Source organism: Podarcis vaucheri (assembly GCF_965113315.1).
Source record: "Podarcis vaucheri genome assembly, chromosome: 4".
NCBI lineage: Eukaryota > Metazoa > Chordata > Lepidosauria > Squamata > Lacertidae > Podarcis > Podarcis vaucheri.
Window position 1 is genome coordinate 11,488,846 of NC_138762.1, and position 27,036 is coordinate 11,515,881.

The window sequence follows — 27,036 nt, forward strand, 5'->3', positions numbered from 1 at the left end:
ACTGCCTTCGGACTTCACGTTGTTTTTCATTATTCAGCACTCACCAACACGTCGTTCATCCACGTAGTGGATCCCTGGTGAGTGCTCCCGTGTGATTTCTTTCGGATTTCATGCTGTTAAACAACGTTCAGCCTCACCTCGCCTGGCAAGGGCTGCAGACGCGTCGTTCATCCACGTAGTGGATCCCTGGTGAGAGCTCCCGTGTGAATGTGATTCTGGACTACGTTACGGACTTATCAGCACTTACTTCCGCCCGGACAGGGCAAAAAGGCGCCTCCCTCATCCTCCTAAGGATCCCTCCGGTAAGTGCTCCCTGCTCTTTTTGCAACTCTTGCAATCATGGGAAAGTCTCTCTCTGCACCACAGAAAAAAATTTTTAAAGACCTTAAATTCCTTTTGGCCAGTAACAACCTTGCTGTTCGGAAAGCTGACCTTAAGTCCCTTATAAAAGCCCTGGACACTCACTGCCCCTGGTTCCCCCAGGACGGAAATTGGGAGTTAGACGATTGGAAAAAAATTGGACACTTCTTTCAAAATCATCCTCAGATTGATGTCAAGGTTTTGCATGCCTGGAGTAACGTCTACAAAGCTATGTCGTGCTTAACTCCTTCAAACATTCTTCTGGCTGCTGCAACAACTTCTTCGCCCGCCCTCCCCGCTCCCGCTTTGCCTGCCTCAAACCTACCTCCTAAACCGCCGGACATTTTCCCTTCGGCTCCTCCTGTCACTCCCCTGCATTCTTCAAATTCTGCAGCACCCCCAGCTCTTCTACCTCCTCCGCCCAAGGCATTTGGCACCGCTCCTACAATTCCTCTTCAAAGATCTCTCTGTGCCACCGCTCCGTTGCTGCCTTTTGATGCTGATACTCCAAATCTCTTCCCTGTGATTGCTCCTGCACCCCCAGCCCCCGTCATGCTGAGCCAAACCGATGTTCTCGATGGGCTGACGGGAGGAGGAAATTTTCTTCCTATTGCCCAACAGTTGGTCCTTGATCCTATGTATTGGGCAGCCACCACAGCCTCAGCCCAAGAGGCTCTGGCCTCTGTCCCTGATGACAGGAATGAGCACGATGGCAAATTGGGGAGCGTCAGACAGGGCCCTACAAAGCCCTATGGACAATTTGTTGATCGCTTGTACAATACCTTCAAGCGGCAAGTTCAGGACCTGGCAGCACAAGAACCGATTGTACGCCAGCTTGTGTTTGATAATTCAAATGAGCACTGTACGCAAGAGCTGCGCCTTCTAATGGCAACATCAAATAAAGCCATTGCTGATATGCTTAAAGCCTGCCAGTCAGTGGGCACTGCTAGCCACAGCCTGCTAGCCACGGCCTTGTCCTCCACCGTGTCCCAAATTCCTGCAAAGGTTACAACCTGCTGGATTGACAATGGCTAAGGAAAAAATCCAGCGGACTTTACCTATTATGTACCTGGGACACAAGCTGACAGCATCTGCAGCCATTCCAGTTACGCCTCAACTACAGTTTCCTGATCATCTTAAACTGGTGGATTTACAACAAATTCTTGGACAGCTGAATTGGATAAAGAGTTATTTGGACCTGCCCACCTCCACTTTGTCTCCACTATTTTCTGCCCTTAAAGGACATAAGAATCCAGCGGACAAGATCACAGTCACCTCTGCAATGGAAGAGGCTCTTCCACAGCTGTTCCAGTGTTTCCTGGCACGCTGAAAGGCCATCTTCATCCCTACTGCATTGGCCCCCCTTTTCCCTGGGAAGCCACTTCAACCACCAAACATCATTACAGTTTTGCTGCCTCCTAATAGCAACCATCCCATCTGTGTCATCACGCTTCATTGGGCTTGGACTTTTGACTCAGCAGTACAAGGAGCAATACATCAGACCTATTTACAGCAAATGGGCTCCTGTATCTGCAGAAATGGTTGTGTGACTTCTTCTGGATTGTGGTTTTTACATGCCAATAATCGAGCTACGAAATATCACACAGGTTGCTCAGAAACAGCCATTGGACTAATTTACCATTCTCATCCTTATTGACATCACTTGGATTTTACCCCCCAGATATTTTTTTTTCTCCTCCCTCAGGAGTCCTGCCTTATGATGTGTTCCCCTGAGCATGTACAGAGGGCTGTCTTGGCACTATTGTGGACTCTTGGCAAGGGAGGGGGTGAGGGAATTTCAGTGTGTTCCAGTTTGTTTCATTCTTGTGCTTTGGCATGGTTCCCGGACAGAAAGTTGCAATATGGTTCTTTAGCAAGGCCTGCGACAATGGGCTCTGTTCTCGACCTTGTTGCAATCTTTTTGGCTACAGCAAGCGGAATATGCTTGGCTAGTGCCTTTTAGCTGCTGAGAAAAATGATTTTGAAAAGCTTTAAAAAGCTTTGAGGTGTTTTTTTTTTTTTTTGGTGGTGGTATTCTAGCATTCCAGTAAATGCTTCATATAAGAATAGCAATAATATGAAGGACAATCGCATAAGTTTACCTCCTGTATTTCTATCGCTTGTAAAAATAGTGCCTTATTGTTTTCGTTTTAATCATAATAGCAAAAAAATTTTAGGTCATTATCCATATTGTAATTGGACATATGAATACATTGATGGATCTTCTTGTTTTCTTAATGTTACAACCATGAGTGGCAGACCAAAGGTTTTAATTAATAATGTCACAACTTACATGACCTATGAACAACAAGCTGCGTGTAGAGACTTTTATGTTTGGTTCGACTGGATGAGAAAGAGCAGCAGAACTACATGTTTGCTTCAATCTGATTTATGGTTATTTTGTGGCACACGTGCCTACAAAGAAATCCCCTCTGCCTTTTCTGGTACCTGCACGTTAGGTATAGTAGTACCCTTGATAAGCTCCCAGCGGTCCGTTTGCGTAACAGAAGGGAAGTACAATCACCTATTTCTCAATATACAGGGACAGCCATCTCTAGGTCCCTTCTGCCTTCTTTAGGTGCAGCCATGAATTACCGTGATTTGCATAAATTGGCAAACTGGACAGAAAATTTGTTTAATTCCACCATTTTGGCTTTAAAAATGATTAACAAAGAAATGTCAGAAATAAGAAATGTAGTTCTTCAACATCATTATGCTTTAGATGTGATCCTTGCTTCTAAAGGTGGAATTTGTGCCTTAATTCATTCTCATTGTTGTATGTATATAACTGATCAATCGACCAATATCTCTGCTACTATTGATCATATGGAACAAATGATAGCCCATAATCCTTTGAATCCACCTGAAGGTTTTGATCCATGGGAGTGGTTGTCTTCTTGGTTACCTAATGGAGTATGGTTAAGAAAAATATTATTGATTGTAATTGCATGTATTGCTGGCTTCATTATGGTGTGTTGTTGCATTCAATGTATACCCTCTTTGATTTCCCAATGCACTGCATGGTGGTACCGACCACGGCCCACCACAGGGGTTACAAGAGGAATTTATGTTGCAAAGTGTAGACGCTTAGGCAATGAAGTGTACGATTTGGACTAATGGTCCCTCTTTTCCTCTAATAATATAAACAAGAAAAGGGGACATGTGGGAAAATGATTGCTTGTACATGAGAGCATGAGCAAAGTTCTTATTGTTGCAGGGTGATTTCATAGCTAGAAGCATCCTTGGAGCATGAACAGCGCGTGAACAGCTCGTGCTGTCCTATATGATTGGTTAACGTAGCATGGCCTGATGCTCGCATGAAGGTCCTTATCTGCTGGCTAGAAACAAATTGCTTGGCTTGTATTTTGTATCTTTCTGATTTCACACAATAAAAGCTGTGCTGCATTAGCCCTAGGAGCAGCCATATTTCGGAACCTATCATGGTGTGAGACTGATTTTTCTTTGGATGCCGAGCTGCAACTCGACATCCAAACACCATTCTGAAATATCACACAGGCTTTTTATTAATTTTTTATTGCACTTGGGCCAAAAAAATGAGAGGCACAAATACAAGATGGGTGACACCTGGCTTGAGAGCAGTACATGTGAAAAGGATCTAGGAGTCTTGGTTGACCACAAACTTGACATGAGCCAACAGTGTGATGCGGCAGCTAAAAAAGCCAATGCAATTCTGGGCTGCATCAATAGGAGTACAGCATCTAGATCAAGGGAAGTAATAGTGCCACTGTATTCTGCTCTGGTCAGACCTCACCTGGAGTACTGTGTCCAGTTCTGGGCACCACAGTTCAAGAAGGACACTGACAAACTGGAACGTGTCCAGAGGAGGGCAACCAAAATGGTCAAAGGCCTGGAAACGATGCCTTATGAGGAACGGCTAAGGGAGCTGGGCATGTTTAGCCTGGAGAAGAGGAGGTTAAGGGGTGATATGATAGCCATGTTCAAATATATAAAAGGATGTCACATAGAGGAGGGAGAAAGGTTGTTTTTTGCTGCTCCAGAGAAGCGGACACGGAGCAATGGATCCAAACTACAAGAAAGAAGATTCCACCTAAACATTAGGAAGAACTTCCTGACAGTAAGAGCTGTTTGACAGTTGAATTTGCTGCCAAGGAGTGTGGTGGAGTCTCCTACTTTGGAGGTCTTTAAGCAGAGGCTTGACAACCATATGTCGGGAGTGCTCTGATGGTGTTTCCTGCTTGGCAGGGGGTTGGACTCGATGGCCCTTGTGGTCTATTCCGATTCTATGGTTCTATGATTTAATACGAAGACCAGCCTTCTAGTCTTTCCATCTGCTCTGCCAAAAGGAGAAACGCCAGTGATTCTGTTTCGTACATTTTTTACGGTACAGTCATACCTCGGGTCGCGAACATGATCCGTGCGGGAGGCACGTTCGCAACCCGCAGCGCTGCGTCTGCACATGATGCGATTCAGCGCTTCTGCGCATGCGCCAAAACCCAGAAGTACCGTATTTTTCACCCTATAGGACGCACGTTTCCCCTCCAAAAATGAAGGGGAAATGTGTGTGCGTCCTATGGGGCGAATGCAGGCTTTCGCTGAAGCCTGGAGAGCAAGAGTACTCACCGACCCCTCTCGCTCTCCAGGCTTCAGGAAGCTCTGCGCAACCCTCGGGAGACCAGCGCGAAGCCGCGCCGGGCTCCCGAGGGCTGCGCAGAGCTGCCTGCACTCCCGGCTTCGCGCAGCTCTGTGCAACCCTAGGGAGCCCGGCGCAAAGCCGCGCTGGGCTCCCAAAGGTTGCGCAGAGCTGCCTGCATTCCGAAGCCTGAGGCGCGCTGAAGAGCGCGCCCGGGCTTTGCGCAGCTTTCCGCAAGCCTGGGGAGACCGGCGCGGCTCCCTTGCGGATAGCAGGCTGTTCTGGGGGCTGGGGAAGCTCGGGCTTCCCCCACGCCAGCCCCATGCCTGGGGGGGGGAATAATTTTTTTTTTATTTCCCCCCAAAAAAACTGCCACTTTTCTGAACTGGTCGGCCAGTTTCATAAGAAACAGGGCAAACCTTGGTTGCAAGCTTGCTGCAAGCCTGGAGAGAGCTAAACCATGAGCCCAGGTTCAGCCAAACACTATGACAAGCCATGACTTAGCTCAGCACAGTAGCAGCAGGACTAGGGAGCAGCCCGGCACCTGCAATCTCCTCTCCTGAAGCCCGCATCCTCACCCATTCACACTAAACCTTGGTAATGATGTGCAAACCAAACCATTTTTCAAACAAGATTCAGGGCGAATCAATGAGGTGCCCTCTAAATGCTTTTGTCTAAAACTCTCCCCATCCCTGGGTGGAGAGGCTGGAAGGTTATCCAATTAATATGGTGAGGTCATAAACACCGGTTATCCCTGGTCTAGGCGGATACCTATAATGTGACTCAATCTAAAGCAATTTCATGCAACGATATGAAAGCAGTGTGCACGTACAACAACCCTCACCCCCAACAAAGTGAAATCTGGAAGGATTTGTACACCTCACCAGATTCCGTTTGGAAAATATCACCTACTCTCATTTTGGAGTGTGTTGATGGCATCGTCCAGAATGCAGTCAGGAGAAAAGCCTGCAGTCTTTGTCAGCAAACCCAGCAAGGAAGCAACCTTCAACCTCACAGAAGGATCGTTCTCCTAGGATGACAATAAGAGAAAAAGGAGGACTAAAGCCTTCAGAAGCCAACCCTATCTGGGTGTGCAGTATCCATTGCAGAATTTACATAAAAGTAGACTTTCAATACGGTCCTCCTCAACCACTGTCACCTGTGCAGTAGCAAACAATACTCCCAAATTTCAACTACTTACCATTTAATTTTCGTTCCTAAAATCCCAATAAATCGATTGATTTTTGCTCCCAAGACACCTTGCGATACCGTGAGATACCGTCCCTTGGCCCTACCTTGTAATAATGCTCCAGCAAGATTCTGACCACTCCTTCCACACTTTCGGCTTCCACTGGCTTCCGAGCAAACTGAAGGAGGTACTGCAAAGCGTCCGCTGGCGAAGTTGCCTTGCACAGATCCACATGGAGTGCGGCCGACTTACTTGGTTTGGTCAGTCGGAGTTTCTTTGCTGAAATTTCCTCATGCTGCTGTTGCTGAAATATGAATGCTGTGTTAGGCTCCATTCACACACGAACAAATAAGAGCGGCAGTATTAACTTGTTCTCCACAAGTTGTTCCAGAGTAACTTCCTTGTTGCTGTTATTATAGCTTCACACTATTTCACTTGTCTACGACATCCTAGGAGCCTTTAGGAGCTCACCAAATAATAATATAATAATAATAATTTATTTATACCCCGCCCATCTGGCTGGGCTTCCCCAGCCACTCTGGGTGGCTTCCAAAAGAATATTAAAATACTATAATACATCAAACATTAAAAGCTTCCTGAAACAGGGCTGCCTTCAGATGTCTTCTAAAAGCCTGGTAGTTGTTGTTCTCTTTGACATCTGGTGGGAGGGTGTTCCACAGGGCAGGCGCCACCACCGAGAAGGCCCTCTGCCTGGTTCCCTGTAGCTTTGCTTCTCGCAGTGAGGGAACCGCCAGAAGGCCCTCGGCGCTGGACCTCAGTGTCCGGGTAGAACGATGGGGGTGGAGACGCTCCTTCAGATATACTGGACCAAGGCCGTTTGGGGAAACTGTGGGAAAGGGCTATACCCTGAGCCCAGCTTCGGCTGGGAAGGGTGGGATATAAATAAAATTTATTTTTATTATTATTATTACCGTATTTTTCACCCCATAAGACACACGTTTTCCTCTTAAAATCTACGGGGAAATGTCTGTGTGTCTTATGGAGCGAATGTGTGGTCCCTGGGGCTGGGGGGGGGGGAAACCTGGGCTTCCCTCGCCAGCCCCACAAGCGCGGGGAGCAGCGGAAAGGCTGCGCGCAGCTTTCCTGCTGCTCCCCGGGGCTGGCAGTGAGGGAAGCTCGGCTTTCCCCACTGCAAGCCCCACAAGCTCGGGGAGCAGCGGAAAGGCTGCTCCCCGAGCTTGTGGGGCTGGCGGTGGGGGAAAGCTGTGCTTCCCCTACTGCCAGCCCTGGGGAGCAGCAGGAAAGCTGTGTGCAGCCTTTCCACTTCTCCCCGATCTGCTCTTTGGGTCGAGCAGCTCTGGGGTAGCCCGCAAAGCCTCCGCAGGAGCCTTCATCCCGCTGGCCTGGGGAGGCTTCGCGCGGCTATCCCTGGCTTTTGCGGGAGGTGGGGGGAGGGACAGAGCGAGGCTCTCTCACTTCCCCCACCTCCCGCAAAAGCCCCCAAGAGCCGCATATTTTCTTTTCTTGAATCCCCCCCCCCCCAAAAAAAAGTAGGTGCGCCTTATGGAGCGAAAAATACGGTATTCATTAGATTTGTACTTTGCTGCCCATTAAGAAAGTCCCAAAGTGGGTTACAATAAAAATACAACACATCTGTCTGGATTTTCACTTTTCACTAACCCTACCTTTGCCTGGTACTGAAACAATGACAAGGCTGGCATCAGATGAGCCCCTCTGGTAAGAACATTAAATAAATTTGGGAAATGGGGAGCTGCCACAGAGAAGGGCTGCTGCCTTTCAAAGGTAGCTCTCAAAACAAGAGGTTTTTTTAAAAAAAACCCTGAATGCCAAATGTTACAGTGTCACATTCCAAGACTTGGAGGAGGGATCCAATTTCACTTCTTAATGAGCAGCTTCTGAGCTCTCAAATCATTCGCCAGGCAGAAATCCAACAGATAAAGCTTTCCCAACATGCAGACAGAGGTGATTACCAGAAATGCAACATTTCGCCTGCAGGTTTTCCACTCATCACACAACTCCCAAGAAATCAGCTGGCAAATTGTAAGCAAGCGTAACGAACCTGCAACCTGCCCAGAGTGCCTCTCTCTGCATATTAGCTTCTCAATCGTTGTCCCTTAACATTTATTTACTGACTGCATTTACTGACTGCATTTACTGCATTTACTGACTGCCTTTCTCCTCCAAGGAGCTCCAAGTGGCATGCACAGTTCTCTATCGCCCTTATTTAATTATTATTATTAGGCTAAATTCTGTGCGACTGCCATAAAACTTAGGGAACAAGCTATGGACCATAATGACTAAGGCCTTAAATGACAATTTTGGGTTAGTGATTAAGATTTAATTTATACATTTTTAACTGCTGCTATATCTGTATTGCCCCTGTTATACCCAATTGTAAACTCAAATGTATCCCTATCATGTTTTATGACTTCCCTGATATTGTATGTGAGCTGGAACTGGTCTATGACCGAAATTAATAAATTCTATTATTATTATTATCATCATCATCATTATGAATTTGCTAGCCACTTTTCATCCTGCCCAGGGTCACCCAAATCGACTTACAACCAAACAAACAAACAGGCCCCGCGTAGAAACATTGAAGGCCAAGGGGAAAAACAAATGCACTGAAAACATCCCTCCCACTTCCAAGAGGCCATAGTTTAATCCTTACAACAACCCTGCGAGGTAGGGTCAGGATGAGAGGCGAGAGCAGCTACCTCCCCCCCCCCACCCGCACCCAGGTCACACCCAGTGAGCTTCGAGTGGGAGGATTTGAACCCAGGACCCGAAGGCCGCCCCTCTAACCACTGCGCGGCATTGCCCTTGCCGTGGATGGGAGACGAAGAAGCTTTACAGGTTTCGCCCCATCCTCCCCTCCCCACCCCACTTCCAAGGCCTCGCCGGTTACCTGGACGACCACTTTGCTGAACTCTTCGTACACCCGTTTCTTCAGGTGCGCCGCCATGATGGCCTTGCGATTTCGCTTTCCGGCGCCGGCTGAGCCCCGCCGGCCACCGTCCTCTCCCTTTTCCCTTCCCTCCCTCCCTCCCGCGCCGAGTATAAGTCAAAGAGATGAGGTTCTTAAGCCTTCCGCCCTTCTACTTCGGGATTCCAATCGCAGCCATCAGACTCCTCCGCGTGCGGAGGCGAAGAAGGGAGGAAGTAAATGGGAATTATTCTTATATATCCATGTTAAGAATTCGAGAAAAGCCGGAGGAGGCTGCGGCGCCTTGAAAGCTCTCAGGGGTCGTTGCACTAAGGAAAGATGTGAAGGTCTCAATTAATCTGCCTCTGCCCAAACTCACGCACCTTTTTTTGTTTTAAAGCGAAGGGCGTGTTTATTGGAAAATCATTTGCAAAGAAGCGCTCTAAGCTCCTTCTGGATGCCTGGCTATTTGTTTTTTTTTTATATGCTTAGTGGCTCCTATTTAGCAGCCACCACTCTTGCCCCGCAAGGGATTTAAGGCATGCGATGAGAACCCGGAAGTCTCTATAAACAAAATGTCACCTGAGACTGTAGCCCCTTGTTGGGCAACCAGACTGTAGGCTCGGAAGCCGCAAAAAGGGGCGGGGCGGACGGAGAGGGGCGGGGCCAGCCTTTCCTGGAATACTGTACTGTACTGCCTTCTGCGTGAGTAGAAATGGAGGTGGTTGTGATGTAAGGGCGCTCTGCACATGCTCAAAGGCACTGATTTATTTGCTTGCTTGCTTTTAGATCCTGCTACTTAAGGGATCAATTTTTTAAAGGGAGACAGAAATAAGAACATCAGAACGGCCCTTGCCTAATAATAATGATGGTAAATAATAATAATAATAATAATAATAATAATAATAATAATTTTTTTTTATTTATACCCTGCCCATCTGGCTGGGTTTTCCTGAGTGGAGGGAGAACATTAACAAATTACTTTTATAAAATAGAAAAAAATGCTATTCTGAAATGCCAGCATGTTTTGGTAAAAGCATTCTTCAGCAACACAAGAGAGCTGGGGGGTTTTTTCCCCTCCAGAGAAAAAATCTCTCCAGGGCTTCTAATAACAGCATTTTACCATTTTATAAAACTTTTTTTCAGTCTCATTTTGAGGTTTTGCCTCTATATTTTATTTTATTTTAGCATGTGGTGCTTTCTCGTCCCTTCCCCCCCCCCCCAATTTAGAGTGGCATTTAAGGTCAGGCTGCTAGGATTTGAATCCAGCACCTAAAAGGACTTAAATTAGAATAAAGAGTTAAACTAAAGTGAATGAATACTGGACTGTATCACTTCATACTGTGTGTGAGAGACAGTGTCTAGATAATTTCTAGTACAGCTTCCAGGTCATCTGGCCAGCATGACTAAGCTGCTTCTGGCGAACCAGAGCAGCGCACAGAAATGCCGTTTACCTTCCCGCCGGAGCGGTACCTATTTATCTACTTGCATCTTGATGTGTTTTTGAACTGCTAGGTTGGTAGAAGCTGGGACAGAGCAACAGGAGCTCACCCTGTCGCGGGGATTCAAACCACCAATTTTCTGATCGGCAAGCTCCAGAGGCTCAGTGATTTAGACCACAGCACCACCCATGTCCTCCCTGTGACATACAGTATATGATGTCTTGAGGATGTATTATGGGAAACTTTGAAAAAAATTAAAATACTGATGTAACCATTGTTCAGGGCTTCTGGCTGCTTCGTCTATGTGTTAGTGGGAAGTCTTGTTGCAACAATAAAGATCAGGCCTACTGGCTGCTGTTTTGCTTCTATCTGTTGACTGAAGTCTCTTTCTTGTGACCCCCGAGTTGAAGCTATGGGAGCCAACATTAGGAAATTGTGGGGTCATCAAAGGACTCCCTTTTACAGTTCTTCGCATAAAAAGGACCCCACATGCAGAAAACAAAGGTATGGCAGAGGGAAATTGAGAACAGGCATCTCCCTGATGTGCTAGTCTTCTACATGCAGAAAGTTGTGTGTGTTTTTAAAATGTGTTGAAGCACTGAAAAATGCACCTCCACCTGTCTGCAACGATAAACTCTGTCTTCTTTCACTATCCCATAATTCTATATACAGTGGTACCTCAGGGGTTAAGTACTTAATTCGTTCCGGAGGTCCGTTCTTAACCTGAAACTGTTCTTAACCTGAAGCACAACTTTAGCTAATGGGGCTTCCTGCTGCCACCACGTGATTTCTGTTCTCATCCTGAAGCAAAGTTCTTAACCCGAGGTACTATTTCTGGGTTAGCAGAGTCTGTAACCTGAAGCGTATGTAACCTGAGGTACCACTGTAACTTGCAGAGTGGCTCAAACTTGGACCCAAATTAAATGTGACACCAGGTGAGCAGGAACAGATCTTGCTCAGTGTCCAGCACAGAAGGCTTCACATTTAATTAGAGCTATTTGTTTTGTATGTTGTATGTGATGCCAATAAAGGTTTTACGATACGAATTAGAGCTATTGGGTGTAACTAGAACTGTGCAAGAGGAATTACACAATCACGCAACGGGACTTCACCTTCCTCTAGTCTCTCTGCCCTCCCCCAGGTTTCGAGGATACATGGGGGGGGGGAGCTGCAGAGAAAAGGAGGGGCACGTTTTGTTGCGCAAGTATAAGTCTGTTGTGCAAACAGAACAGCAAACACATATTCCTGGTTGGGGCGGGCCTTGGGCAAATTGTCAGCCGTGAAGAAATTGCCATGCAGATAAGTACAGTGGTGCCCCGCAAGACGAATGCCTCACAAGACGAAAAATCCGCTAGACGAAAGGGTTTTCCGTTTTTCGATGCGCTTCGCAAGACGAATTTCCCTATGGGCTTGCTTCGCAAGACGAAAACGTCTTGCAAGTCTTGCGATTTTTTTCGCTTCCCCCCCTTTTTCTAAGCCGCTAATAGCCTTTTAGCCGCTAAGCCCTTAATAGCCGCTAAACCGCTAATAGCGCTAATCCGCTAATAGGGTTGCTTCGCAAGACGAAAAAACCGCTAGACGAAGAGACTCGCGGAACGGATTATTTTCGTCTTGCGAGGCACCACTGTATGAACAGTGGTCATTATGAATTTAATAGTGGTCATTCACACACACACGTGCAAAAAAAATATAAGCCAGCTTATTTATTTATTTGCACTTATATACCACTTAATATTCCAAAAATCTCAGTTGTGACCGTAACATAGACATCCTAGCACCAGTGAATTCAATCCACAAGTGATAGAGTGGATTCTCCGTTGCAAGTTCCTTCATGCAAGAATAGCCACCTTAAGGACAGTTACGAAGTTTCCTGGGAAGTCATAAAAAATGCTTCCCGCACTGCTTTTTCAATATTAGTGTCTTCACAGATAACATTAGTGTCATCACACAGATAATATTGCATCCTAACCCATATTCAAGTTTCAAAAGTTCCTAAACACCCTCACCTGCTAGATATATTGTTGCCCTTGTGTGTTCTGTTCTGCAGTATTTTTGCTCTTATAGCTGCAGAAACCTGCATGCTGCAGAGTCTTTACACACACATTTATGTAAAGCACTCCCCCTGCCCACCCAGGAATTCTGGGAACTTTAACTAAAGGGTCCTGGGAATCGTAGCTTTGTGAGGGGCAAACTACAGTTCCCAGGCATCTTTGTGAGGACGAAACACTCTTTAAATGCACTCTAAATGTACTGTGTATGCACAGCCTTTTGAAGAACAAATGAATGCCAATTAAGCGAGACATACATGTAGTGCTATGACGGAAGACAGCACTCGAGTTTAAAAGTAAACATGAAGTAATCCAAGGCATGTGATTTGTTCAAATATCCCTAAAGAACAAGGATACTAAACCGAGAAGCTGCCTTGAGTCTCAATAATAAATACAAAGGGTGCTTGTGAGGGCTAATGTAGCAGAAGTGCTGGTGGCAGATCGGGGGGGGGGGGGAATAGACCACAAAGAGAATTTCCAAACTATTGCTATTTTGGGGCAGGGTTCAATCACATATTGGCAGCTGCCCCACCACCCATCAAGTAAAACAATAGGAATACTGAACTAACTGACTAATGTTTGTTTTCCTTCCCCCTGCCCCACCAAAGATTTTATGTCATTGGTTCTGGGCTGGGTTTCACTAGTGGGGCCACTAGTGGGGCCACTAGTGAAAGTGATGGCTGGTTCAGGCAACCAGAAAGAAGTGCTATTCACACAATCACTCACTCTTCGGAACTCATTGCCACAAGAGTCATCCACTAGCTGGGAGAAACCAGAAGATGGAAATACGTTCCCAGTTCCTAATTTGACATTCTTCAAAAGCTGCTCCTAAGCATGTTTACCAAGAAGGATGTGCTTCTTAACTACCGAGTTTGCATATGATTACAGCTTTATTACCTTATTTAATCCAGAGGTGCAGGTGCAGCCAATATGAGGGCTCTGTAGAGCTCTCCAGTCTTCAAATAAATGTTCAGACTGCCCCTAAAGAATACATTCCTCAAACCAGAAAGCTGTTCCCCTATGCCAGGTGCTATATGCTGATGTAAAGGTAAAGGTAAAGGGACCCCTGACCATTAAGAGTGAAGGGGGCCATCTTGGAAGTGAGGAGGGGGTGGTAGCCTGCAAGAGAGAATTCTCTATAGGGAGCTGTAACACTCATGCAAGGCAGTAGTTTAGTTTGTGGTAAAGGTAAAGGGACCCCTGACCATTAGGTCCAGTCGCAGATGACTCTGGGGTTGCGGCGCTCATCTCGCTTGGCCGAGGGAGCCGGCGTACAGCTTCAGGGTCACATGGCCAGCATGACTAAGCCACTTCTGGAGAACCAGAGCAGCGCACGGAAACGCCGTTTACCTTCCCGTCGGAGCGGTACCTATTTATCTACTTGCACTTTGACGTGCTTTCGAACTGCTAGGTTGGCAGGAGCAGAGACCGAGCAACGGGAGCTCACCCCGTTGCGGGGATTTGAACCGCCGACCTTCTGATCGGCAAGCCCTAGGCTCTGTGGTATGCTGATGTACACAGTCACGAAGTCTATTTGTGCACCATGTGCTCTTGTCCTCTCCCTGGTACAATACAGTCAAAGAGCTGGGAGTCTATCAGCTCTGAGCTCCACAAAAAATAACCTTCGGACTATGGCACACCATAAATCCAGACCACGGGCAATCTGTCCCCTGGGAACTATAGTACAGGCAACTCCCCATGTACACATGTTCAATATGTGTGTGACCACACAAATACGCATTTCACCTTTTTGCACAAATACGCATTGCAGGGTGGTGGCAGAACAGGGTGTTTGCAGGTTTTTTCAATGGTGCTTCAAATACAGTCAAACCTTGGTTCCCGAACAGCTTAGTTGCCGAGCAAATCGGCTCCCGAACGCTGCAAACCCGGAAGTAAATGTTCCGGTTTGTGAACATTTTTCAGAAGCAGAACGTCCGACACAGCTTCCGCTTGAGCGCAGGAAGCTCCTGCAGCCAATCAGAAGCCATGCCTTGGTTTTCGCACCAATTCGGGAGTCGAACGGCCTCCCGGAATGGATTAAGTTCAAGAACCAAGGTACCACTGTATATGCCATTTCAGTGCCTGTAAACTGGGAGTTGCCTGTATTTTCCTTGCAACAGTATGAATCCAGGTGGAAATTGCAGGAGAAGCAGGTGAGAGTGATACAGCCAAGATGCATGATTCTGAATCAAGACAAATTAACTCCAGTTCGACTTGGGAATGAGGAAGTCCACCCTTGCGCCAAATGTGTTGGGGGTCTGTCGGGCTGCCAACAGGAGCAAAGCTCTCAGGTCATTCCAGCAGGCAATATTATCAGCAGCTGAGGTCCACTTACTTTGAAGCACCAACCCATTGGATATAAGAACATAGGAACCTGCCTTATGCCAAATCAGACCACTAGCTCCTCTAGCTCAATATTTGTCTACACTCTGGCAGCAGCTTTGTGGAGTTTCAGGCAGGGAAAATTCCCAGTCTTGCCCAGAGATGCTGCCGAGGACTGGATTTTGCAGGTGAGGCGTGGGACCTACCACTGAGCTATAATAATAACAATGATAATAATAATAAATTTATTATTTATACCCCACCCATCTGGTTGGGTTTCCCCAGCCACTCTGGGCAGCTCCTAACAGAATACAGTGGTACCTCAGGGGTTAAGTACTTAATTCGTTTCTGGAGGTCTGTTCTCAACCTGAAACTGTTCTTAACCTGAAGCACCACTTTAGCTGTGCTGCCAGAGCACGATTTCTGTTCTCATCCTGAAGCAAAGTTCTTAACCTGAAGCACCATTTCTGGGTTAACGGAGTCTGTAACCTGAAGCATATGTAACCTGAAGCGTATGTAACCTGAGGTACCACTGTATTAAAAACATGATGAAAGATCAAACATTAAAAACTTCCCGAAACAGAGCTGCCTTCAGATGTCTTCTAAAAGTCAGGTAGTTGTTTATTTCCTTGACATCTGATGGGAGGGTGGCTCCACAGGGTGGGCGCCACCACCGAGAAGGCCCTCTTCCTGGTTCCCTGTAACCTCACTTCTCGCAGTGAGGGAACCGCCAGAAGGCCCTCAGTGCTGGACCTCAGTGTCTGCGCTGAACGATGGGGGTGGAGAGGCTCCTTCAGGTATACTGGGCCAAGGCCCTTCCCGCTGTCTCCACTACCACCAAGTGAAGAGAAATTTGTAGAAGTAGTCATTGGATTTGAAGCGGAAGCCCTTTTCCGGAACGTAGCCCTGGAGAGAGATCTTGTATCCTTTGGCCTCCACGTCAATCTTGATGCAGTCGAGTAGGTCAGAAATGCCGGGAGAGGCTTTCCAGGGTCCAAACCTGACCACCGATTTCTTGTAGGAGTCCAAGCCGTTGAGGGTATCGTGGCACTTGACGACATCCTCGTCGGTCTTCATCACGCACACCATGACGCTGGACTGCCGGGCCGCCACCGCCTCTGCCCTCGCGATGCGGATCATCAGCTCGATGTTCTCGTTGTAGCTGGGCACGCGGGCGAGGAACTGTTTCCTGGCCACCAGCTCCCCAAAGATCTGGGGAGAGTCCTCCAGCTGCTTGACCAAAGGCTCGATGTCGTAAAAGAGGGCTTCCTTGTACACCTCCTGGACGCAGTTCGTGGGCACCTGGTTGCTGCGCAGGTATTCCAAGATGTACTTGAAGTAAGTCCCGGGCCGGTCTATGAAATATCTTCCCTCGGGGTCCGTGCGGGGCTTGGTCTGTCCACTGGCAAACATCTCAGCCAGCTTGGAACCAGGGTGTTTCTTCAAGGTGCTTAGGGTGGTGGTGAATATCTCCCCGCCAACATTGAGCTCTATGATTTGAGACTGCTGGAAACAAAGAAAAGGAAAGCAAGGTGATATCCAGGGAAGGAAGGATGGATCTGTCCACTCTGATTTCTCACTGTTTATCGTTTTCCCAATCTTTAAGTTCACTAACGCAGGCTTTTGGCCCTTATTTTGGAGGGTAACCAAGTATGTCTGGGGTCTCTTGCACACCTGCTTTTGCAAACCCTCCAACATTTCTCTGATGAAAATAGGGATGTCCTATTCCATAATAATAATAATTTTATTATTTCCCTTTCTTTCCCCAGGGCTACAACAGTTTAACAAGAAGGTACAGCAACTCGGGCTGTCAGTGGAAATTTTGCGATCGATGTCCCCACCATCTGCAAAGGCTATAATAAAAACTAAGTTGTGGGATACTGAACACTAAGAACTAACAGTAGCAGCAGAGAAAACATGTTCCCCTCTTTATTTTCAACTTTCTTGGGCCCATGAAACTAACCATAATTACCTTAAATTTCTGCTTAACCCTCAAGAAAGGAGGGCATTTTCACTGGCCAGGTTTAATTCAAATCCATCCAACCTCCTTTGGGGAAGGTTCTTAGGCAGGGTGGAAGGAGAAAGAACTTGCCCATGTGAAGACCACCTGGTGGAAACCCTTACACATATGGTTCTCAGTTGTAAACTATATGCTGATCTCCGCCAGCAATTTCTAGATCAACTCTGTATCCCCAAATGGAAACCAGAGTCAGAGGTCATACGATTTCTATTACTGGGAAATGATCAGGAGCTCAGCAAGTTAGTGGCTAAATTTTTTGTCGTCGAAATACACTGCAGACGTCTGATCTCCCTGGAGACCAAGAGATGTGACGATAGACTGCTCTGCCTCCTTTCTTTTAGCAAATGTTTTGTGCCACTGGGGAAGTGGTACTTTAATTCTGTATTGATTTGTTTTGTTTTGGATGTTGTTTGTGATGCCAATAAAAGGTTTTACGAATACGAATGTATACTCCACTGGCATTGCCCCAGCTACTCTGCACGGCTTCCAACATATATAAAAACATAATAAAACATTAAGCATTAAAAAAACCCTGCCTTTAGGTGCCTTCTAAAGGTTGTATAGTTACTTATCTCCTTGGTTCGGGGGTCGCATGGCTCTATAGCCTCCAACATTTATCCGATGAAAATAGGGTCGTCATAAGGAAATGTGGGACATTCTGGGATCAAATCAGAAATCAGGACAGCTTCTGTAAATCCAGGACTGTCCCTGGAAAACAGGGACACTTGGAGGGTCTGCTTTTGGTGGGGTGGACCTGTCTTTTTCTAAATATTTATGGATGAGCATTTTGCATTATTGGGTGGTTGTTTTTTAAAAATATCTAAACAAAATAAATCAAGGCTGAAGAGCATGATTTAATACTGTTACCGCAGGTTGAAAGCATTAACGTTGAAACGTCCGAAAGCATTTTAAAGAAATACTGTACTCATTTCCTCATAAACCTGTTAGGCTGGTTAATAGGTATATTTTTGTAATAAGCTTAGCTTAATCATAGTTACTATGAAGCCAAGGTTCTTGCTTTATTCATGTTCTTATACTTGCTTTTTATGGTTTGTTTGTTTTTTGCTATTTCTGTTCTTACATTGCTACTCGCTTTGAGACACTTTCATGTGAAAAGCAATGAATAAATACAATATAATAATAATTATAATAATAATAATGGCAGAACAAGGACTCATGCAGACTTCCATTTGTACCACAATTTTTTGTCCCGCCGCTTTCCCTGAGGAAATCCTCTGCTGAATGGGAACCAACGTAAATCCGTGGAAACACCCATTGATATTTGTTCCGATTCAGTGGTAAACAGAGGGTTTTCCCAGGAAAAGCGGCAGGACAAAAAAAAAAAAAACCACCCTCTCGTACGTGAGCTTGGAGGTACCAAACCTGAGCCTGGAAATCATGGCATAAACAGAAATCTGTTTATAAATGAAATAAATGAATAAAACAGAACCAGATGAGCCCTGAGACACATCACTGTCGCATTGAGGGCTCACCCATTTACCCCTGCTCTGCGTTTCTAGATGCAGGAAAACCCACTTTTTATCGCTGAACAGCAGATTGCTTTTTGCTCAGATTCAGTGGGAAACTGCGGGTTACCCCAGGGAAAGCACCAGAACAAATGGGGAGGAAACACTCCGTGAAAGCCCTGGAAAGCCCATGCCTATGGAGAAAAGGTTGGTGTGGATGATGGTCTCTGACAGGGCTGGATTTAGGTTTGATGAGGCCCTAAGCTACTGAAGGTAATGGGGCCCTTTATACGTCCAGCTGTCCTTTGTCAGCAACAAATTTCTGCTGCTTTTTTGTGTGTTGAATATATGCTAGATGGTAATTTATGGACTTAATAGGTATCTCAAGCCATTTGCACATGTTGCCATGCAATCAGTCCATGCAGAATGGAGGCACCCTATATATAGAAAGGAGCGAAACAGTGATATTTTAGGGAGCAGGCTAGCAGGCAGGGCCCATGACTTACATTGGGGACTTCCAACTCCCAATAGTCTGCAATCTACTCACAGTATAGAAAAACTGGCAGTTGTCATAAAAACTTACCCATTGTCATAAAAAGACTGGCAGTGATTTACCCAAAGCTGTGGAGCATTTTTTAGGAAGGCAAAGTTGTGGAGCTTGAGCTTTTTTTAGGAAGACAAAGTTGTGGAGGGTGAGCTTTTTTTAGGAAGCCAGAGTTGGTTTTTTTGTAAGGAGATCACTCAGGGGCCAGAGATCAACCAGGATCTACCAGGAACACCCCGTGATCTACCAGTACATTGCGATCTACCTGTTGGACATGCCTGACTTACATCATAGGAGCCTACACAACACAAAACACTCTTGCTCTATGTAGGTTTTATTTTACTTGTTTTTTATCTTATATTTTGGAAATGTACATCCATTTTTTCCCTTTAATTTTTTTTGGGGGCCCCCAAGAGAGTGGGGCCCTAAGCTATAGCTTGTTTAGCTTATACGTAAATCTGGCACTGGTCTCTGAGACCAGTATTGTTAACTTTGATTAACTTTCTCCAGGGAAAACAAGAAGTCACCAACTTACCTGGGCCTTTCTGTTACCTGGAGATGCTGGGAATTGAACCCACGACCTTCTGCAAAGCTCGGAGCTGCACAGCCCCTCCCCAGCTAGCTGTTCCAGGAAGTCCTGGGCCCCGTGATTCACTCACCGTTTGCAGGTTGCTCCCAATTTGTTTCCGGAGGGAAATCGGTTCTGATGAAATGCTCATCTTTCCCCTTCAACTCACACCTGCAAGCTTCAGATCCGCAGGAAGGGCAGCCAGCCCCCAAAGACCCCAATGTGGTGGAGGGGTGCTGATTTTTCTCTTTCTCTCCCACTGCAGGTTCCCCCCTCGCAGCTGACTCCGGCACATCCGCCTGCCTGCCACTTGGCGGCCACAGCTCCCTGGAGAACTTCCCAGGTGAGTTACAGGTGCAAAGCAGGTAACCCGCAGGTGGAAATATTTTTCCGGGCCGGCCTGTCTTCTGGCAGCGAACTTTTGCTGAGCAGCCCAGAGAGAGAAGCACTGCCTATATATATTCCTCCCTGTGACATCTGCGTAAGAAGCCCTGGCTAACACCCAGCCGTGCAAACCAGACCCTCCCACTTTCTTCAGGTCTCACGGCCAGGTTAGTGTAGCCCGAAACACTCCCTTCTTGTGAACTGGTTACACCCTGCTCCCACAGCTTATCCTGAGCGACTGCTCTGTCTTTTAAAGGCACAGGAAGCTCATTCAGAGCTTAGCCGCTCTTTTGGGAGACCAGTCAATTGCCTGTTCTAGGCAGGGCTGCCCTCTCTCTGAACTGGTTTGCAGCTCAGTTTGCAACTCCTAGACTCACTTTTGCCCCTTGAAGTGCAAGTGACTGCTGTGGCCAGGAATCATAGAGTTGGAAGGGACCCAAGAGTCATCTAGTCCAACCCTCTGCAATTTCAGGAATCTCAGCTAAAGTATCCGGCTTTGGTTAATATGCCGGGAAAGTGAGCATAGCTGTCAACTTTTCCCTTTTCTTGCGAGGAATCCTATCCACCGCCATCGTTCTGCCCGGACACTGAGGTCCAGCTCCGAGGGCCTTCTGGCGGTTCCCTCACTGCGAGAGGCCAAGTTACAGGGAACCAGGCAGAGGGCCTTCTCGGTAGTGGCGCCCGCCCTGCGGAACGCCCTCCCATCAGAATTCAAAGCGATAAACAACTACCTGACATTCAGAAGACATCTGGGAAGTTTTTAATATGTGACATTTTAGTGTATTTTTCATCTTTGTTGGAAGCCGCCCAGAGTGGCTGGGGAAACCCAGCCAGATGGGCGGGGTACAAATAAATTATTATTATTATTATTATTATTATTATTATTATTATTATTATTCGGAATAAGGGAATTTCCCTTTAAAAAAGGAAAATGTTGACAGCTATGAAAGTGAGGCACCGAAAAAGTCAGGAATGAATGAATGATTAACGGTGTTATAATAATAATAATAATAATAATAATAATAATAATAATAATAATAATAATAAATTTTATTTATATCCCGCCCTCCCCAGCCGAAGCTGGGCTCAGGGCGGCTAACAACAATCAAAATAGTTCAACATTCTAAAACATTCATTATAAAATTAATTAAATCAAATTAAAATCAAATTAATGGCAACCATCAAGCAAAATTTTGTGCAGATTGCCAGAGGAGGGGGTTAGGCTGCGCCCTGACGAAAGGCCTGGTGGAACAGCTCTGTCTTGCAGGCCCTGCGGAAGGATGTCAGGTCCTGCAGGGCCCTAGTCTCTTGTGACAGAGCGTTCCACCAGATTGGAGCCGCGGCCGAGAAGGCCCTGGCTCTAGTTGAGGCCAGCCTAACCTCTCTGAGGCCTGGGATCTTTAGGGTGTTTTTATTTGCAGACCGTAAGTTTCTCTGTGGGACATACCAGGAGAGGCGGTCCCGTAGGTACGAGGGTCCTAGGCCGTATAGGGCTTTAAAGGTTAAAACCAGCACCTTAAACCTGATCCTGTACTCCACCGGAAGCCAGCGCAGCTGGTATAGTACCGGATGAATGTGATCTCGCAGTGAAGACTCCATAAGGAGTCTCGCCGCAGCATTCTGCACCCGCTGGAGTTTCTGGGTCAGTCTCAAGGGCAGCCCCACGTACAGCGAGTTACAATAATCCAGTCTGGAGGTGACCGTCGCGTGGATCACAGTGGCTAGGTCAGGGCAGGAGAGATAAGGAGCCAACTGCTTAGCTTGGCGGAGATGAAAAAATGCCGCCTTTGTTATAGCTGTAATCTGCGCCTCCATAGTGAGGGAGGTATCGAAGATTACACCCAAACTCTTCACGGATGGTGCTGGCACTAATTGTACCCCCGCAAGAGACGGGAGTTGCCCCCTCGATCCCATATCGCTCCGTCCCAGCCAGAGGACCTCTGTCTTCGAAGGATTTAACTTCAACCGGCTCCCACGTAACCATCCAGCCACAGCTTCCAGGCATCTGGTCAGTGTGTCTGGGGCCGAGTCAGGATGGCCATCCATCAACAGATAGAGTTGGGTGTCATCGGCATACTGATGGCAACCCAGCCCAAAACTCCGGACAAGCTGGGCGAGGGGGCGCATAAAGATGTTAAAAAGCATCGGGGAGAGAATCGCACCCTGAGGCACTCCACACACCAAGGAGTGGCGCGATGACAATTCGCCCCCAAGCGCCACCCTCTGTCCCCGACCGGAGAGAAACGAGCGCAGCCATTGAAGGACTGTGCCCTGGATCCCCACGTCGGCAAGGCGGCGGTCCAGGAGTTCGTGATCGACCATGTCGAAGGCTGCTGACAGGTCTAGAAGAATCAGCAGCCCCGACCCGCCTCGATCCAGCTGCCTGCGGAGATCATCTGTTAGGGCGACCAGAGCCGTCTTGGTCCCATGACCAGCGCGGAAGCCGGATTGGAATGGATCGAGAGCCGATGTTTCATCCAGAAACCTACCAAGCTGTTCAGCAACCGCTCTCTCAATCACCTTACCCAGGAATGGAAGATTCGAAACTGGGCGGTAATTGGATAGATCTAAAGGATCTAATGATGTTTTCTTTAAGAGCGGACGCACCACTGCCTCCTTCAGTTCCCCTGGGAATATCCCAGTGCCAAGGGACAAATTGATGATATCACCCAGGGGGGCCTGCACCTCGTCTGGACACGCTCTAATCAGCCAGGACGGGCACGGGTCAAGAGGACAAGTGGTGGGCTTTCCAGCTTGGAGGAGTCTGTCCACATCGGCTGGGGATATCCGGTCAAAGTGGTCCAATACTGGACCCGAAGACAGTCGAGGGGCCTCCAGTTCCTTCATTGTATCCAAATTGGCAGGGAGGTCATGGCGGAGCAACAGGACCTTCTCCGCAAAAAAGCTCGCAAATGCCTCGCAGCTGTGTGTCAAATTGTTATTTAAATTTGGCTGTCCTTCGAGGGACGTTAAAGACCTAATTATACTAAATAATTGCGCCGGGCGAGAGCTAGCGGAGGCAATGGAGGCCGAGAAGTAGGACTTCTTAGCAGCCTTCACTGCCATCTCATAGGTTTTCATAAAAACCCTATAAGATGTTCTTGAAGCTCCGTCACGGGCACCCCGCCATACTCGCTCTAGCCGTCTGAGGTCCCGCTTCATTTTCCGAAGCTCCTCGGTAAACCAGGGAGCCCGGTTTCTGCGGGGTCGCAGAGGGCGCCTAGGTGCAATCTCATCGATGGCTGCCAGGAGCTGGGTATTCCAGCCCTCAACAAGCTCCGTCAATGAGTCGCCAGGGGGAGCAAGGTCCCGCAAGGCCTGACGGAATCTATCAGGGTCCATCAGCCTCCGCGGGCGAGCCCAAATTGGCTCGCCACCTAAGCAGGGTGGGGGTGGAAAATCAATCCTGGCTTTCAGTGCGTAGTGATCAGACCATGGCACCTTCATCGAGGGAGACATGATCACATCTATACCGGCGCCAAAGATCAAATCCAGCGTGTGGCCTGCTTGATGTGTGGGGCCCGAAACAAACTGGGAGAGCCCTAGTGTCGCCATGGAAGACACCAGGTCCAGAGCCTGTGAGGAGGGAGTGGCATCGGCATGGATGTTGAAGTCCCCCAGTACCAATAGGTTGGGGAACTCCAAGGCCCAGCCGGCCACCGCCTCCAGCAGGCCTGACAGGGTGGCTGCTGGTGCGCTAGGTGGCCGGTACACCAGCCAGACAGCCAAGCTCACCTCGGAGCCCCACACTAGGCCAACACATTCAATGCCGGGGATCGATGGCGATGGTAGAGCCCTGAAAGAACAGTCTTCTCGGATTAATAATGCCACCCCTCCCCCCCGGCCCACAGTCCGCGACTGGTGGAGGACGGAGAAACCCGGGGGCGCCATCTCTCGTAAGGTAACAGTTTCCCCTTCGCGCACCCAGGTCTCCGTCACACAAGCCAGGTCAACCCCCTGCGAGGTGAAGAAGTCTCGCAGGGTGGCGGTTTTATTGCCTATAGACCTGGCATTGTACAGCACCAGTGACGGAGGTGAGTAATCCTTGCTCACCCTACCTTCGTCCCTCGGGATGGGGCGCAGATTGGAAGGGGTACGAGCATATCCGTATCTCGATCCCCTTCGCCTATAACATCTGCCCCCACCGCCATACCTCCCTCGCCCCACTACGGTAGCAATCCCAAGCCTCAAACCAACCTCCATTTACAGAATAGAAAACAAATCAAATCAAAAACAATTGTACCAACACAACAAATCCCCACCCCACTCAATAGTCAACCCAAACCAAAATAAAACGGAACAAAATAAGAATTTTAAGGTCTCAAGTGTAGAATAAATATTTGCATATGCGCGCATATCTAAATATATGAACCATGTGTCTGAAATAGTACAGGGGAGCAAATCCTGTCTTGAGGGCCTATTTGTGTATGAATAGGGTGAACCTGAGACCTGGATTCAGGAACTGAAGTATTAACCATCACCAAAGAATGGCCAGGCTGCCAAGGTAATGCAATCAGGGACCGTTGTCAGGTATCCTGGCAGACAGAATTTCTGCTGTAGACCACCTCCTTCTGTGATGTACGTATGATGTTTTGGGGGGTGGTCTTGGGCTACAGGGTGGGCAATTTCAAAAGTCTATATAAGGGCTTACACCCCAGGCTCACTAGCCACTTTGCTTCTCAATATACTCTGGTTGGCCTCTGTTGTTTTCTCCTTCCAATAGGGAACCCACTTAAGGACTCTATATGGCCTCCGGAATACCCCATAAGGGAAAGGGAGCAGTTTTTCTTATAACAATGGGAAGATGTATAAACATCCCACAAGCAAATCAAGATGAATGCCTGAAGGATTCTCACTGTTGTAGACCCTCCTTTATTGAACAACAAAAAAGGCCTCGGATATAAGATCACCAGGTTAATGTGCCAGACTAATGGGTTAAAAAAAAAGGACTGACAATCCCGGGACCGGGGAGAGGGGACGCTGGAAGAAGATTGGATTGTTTTTATTCTTTTTTTTCTTTTTATTATCAGAAATGTTTTATGAACGTTGGAAAAATGTTGAAATGAAATTACTTGGCTCTTGTAAGAATGTTTAAGGAATCAGGTAAAAAGGTTATGGTTATGAGAAGCTGGTAAAAATAAGACTTAAGTCTTAAGTTTTAAGGTTTTTTATAAGATAAGATGAAAATAGAGTAAGGTAATACTATGAATTATGGAAAGGATTTGCTGTGACAATTATTAATCAAGATACAAGAGATGGGAGGAGGAGGAGGTCATGGAAAGAAGGTAATGAAATTCGAGATTTTGAAAATGATGGTTTTCTTTTTTCTTTTTCTTTTTCTGTTTTTGTCTTTTTTCTTTGTAACTTTGTCTTTTTATTTCTTTGTAATTTTTTTAAAAAAATCTTTTTTCAATAAATATCATTAAAAAAAAATATTGAACAACAAACATTCAATACAGACTGGACACAGGCCGCATCATAACAATGTATTCAAAGCAGTATCGCACCACTTTAAACAAAAAATTCTCCCAAGAATCCTGGGAATTGTAGGTTGTTAAGGGCGCTGAGATTTGCTATTCCCCTCACAGAGCTACAGTTCCCAGTGTTCTGTGGGGAAAGGGATTGGTCGTTGGACCACTCTGAGATCTGTAGTTCTATGAGATCTCCCTAATAGGGTCTCAGCACCCTCAACAGACTCCAGCTCCCAGGATTCCTTGTGCAAAGGCACGACCGTTTAAATTGGTGCGATACTGCTTCAAATGTATACAGGTACCAACCATTTTGCGTGTGTTCGATGGGGGCCATCATCTAACCACTGCGCCAGCTTTGTGTAAGGCTCACCCAGCGAGTTTCATGGTTGAGTGGGGATTTGAACCCAGGTCTCCGTGGTTCCCGTCCAACACTCTTAACGGCTTACACCACACGGCTTTCATGTACAGTGGTACCTCAGGTTACATACGCTTCAGGTTACAGACTCCGCTAACCCATAAATATTACCTCAGGTTAAGAACTTTGCTTCAGGATGAGAACAGAAATTGTGCTCCGGCGGCACAGCGGCAACGGGAAGCCCCATTAGCTAAAGTGGTGCTTCAACGAATTAAATACTTAACCCGAGGTACCTCTGTACAGTCATACCTCGGGTTACAGACGCTTCAGGTTACGTTTTTTTGGGTTACAGACTGCCAAAACCTGGAAGTACCGTTACGGGTCTCTTCCAGGTTTTGGCGTCGCGCATGCGCTAAATCGCGCCTTGTGCATGCACAGAAGCGCCGAATCGCAACCTACGCGTGCACAGATGTGCCACTGCGGGTTGTGAATGTGCATCCCGCATGGATCATGTACGCAACCCGGGCGTCCACTGTGTATAAAAGTCCTATTGCTGTTTTCAGTTTGTGAATGCAAACATGGGCTTGGCTCCGATGATGACTGTGGAACATTCCTTTCCCTTGACTCTGGAACGGGGCATGGTGTGGCCGTGATTTTTCCTTGTCCTATGGCAGCCCATCCCAGGGTTCCTGGGCAAACCCAAGGACCAGCCCCACAACGCTGGCAGCCTTGGCGCACGCCTCATTCCTCCCCTACATCAAACAGAGGTTTCTTCCCAACTCTGCAAACTTAGCAGCCCTCCTGCCGCACCCTTAAGGCGGCCTGCGTTTCTCTCCATTTGCATTTCCCACGCATAACTTGACCTCTCCTCCAGCTGTTGCTCTTTATCTATAAAATTATGGAATTCACCCGCATAAGACGAAGTGTGATGCAAACCAACTCAGAAGGCTTTAAAAAGATTAGACAAATTAGAAAGCTAGCAACAGCTAAGGTAAAGGTAAAGGACCCCTGGATGGTTACGTCCAGTCAAAGGCGACTATGGGGTTGTGGCGCTCATCTCGCTTTCAGGCCGAGGGAGCTGGCGTTTGTCCACAGGCAGCTTTCTGGGTCGTGTGGCCAGCAGGACTAAACCACTTCTGGCGCAATGGGACACCGCGACGGAAACCAGAGCGCACGGAAAGGCTGTTTACCTTCCCGCTACAGTGGTACCTATTTATCTACTTGTGCTGGTGTGCTTTCAAACTGCTAGGAGCTGGGACAGAGCAATGGGAGCTCACTCAGTCGTGGGGATTCGAACCGCCGACCTTCCGATCAGCAAGCCCACCAGGCTCAGTGGTTTAGACC

At 47.3% G+C, this 27,036-nt stretch overlaps 2 protein-coding genes across 5 annotated transcripts in view; both read right to left on the reverse strand.

Moving 5' to 3' along the window:
- INTS4 (integrator complex subunit 4) overlaps nucleotides 1–9,207 on the reverse strand; it is a 48,622-nt gene extending 39,415 nt beyond the window's left edge. Inside the window, exons 1-3 of the mRNA XM_082219101.1 lie at nucleotides 9,055–9,207; nucleotides 6,268–6,465; nucleotides 5,885–6,002 (exon numbers count right to left, since the gene is read on the reverse strand). Coding sequence (XP_082075227.1) covers nucleotides 5,885–6,002; nucleotides 6,268–6,465; nucleotides 9,055–9,111 — 373 coding nt within the window. The 5' untranslated portion in view covers nucleotides 9,112–9,207. The remainder of the gene's footprint in view (nucleotides 1–5,884; nucleotides 6,003–6,267; nucleotides 6,466–9,054) is intronic.
- Nucleotides 1–20,070, reverse strand: part of KCTD14 (potassium channel tetramerization domain containing 14) — an 87,112-nt gene extending 67,042 nt beyond the window's left edge. The window contains exons 1-2 of one of the 4 annotated variants that reach the window (XR_014218760.1): nucleotides 19,574–20,069; nucleotides 15,390–16,390 (exon numbers count right to left, since the gene is read on the reverse strand). Coding sequence is in view for 2 of the 4 variants with exons in the window: in XM_082219601.1 (XP_082075727.1) it covers nucleotides 15,716–16,390; nucleotides 19,574–19,633 (735 nt within the window). In the remaining 2 variants the exon portion in view is untranslated. Of the gene's footprint in view, nucleotides 1–13,433; nucleotides 16,391–19,573 lie in introns of those variants that run through there. The other 3 variants (XR_014218761.1, XM_082219602.1, XM_082219601.1) reach the window with 3 other exon arrangements.
- Nucleotides 20,071–27,036: the final 6,966 nt, after the last annotated feature.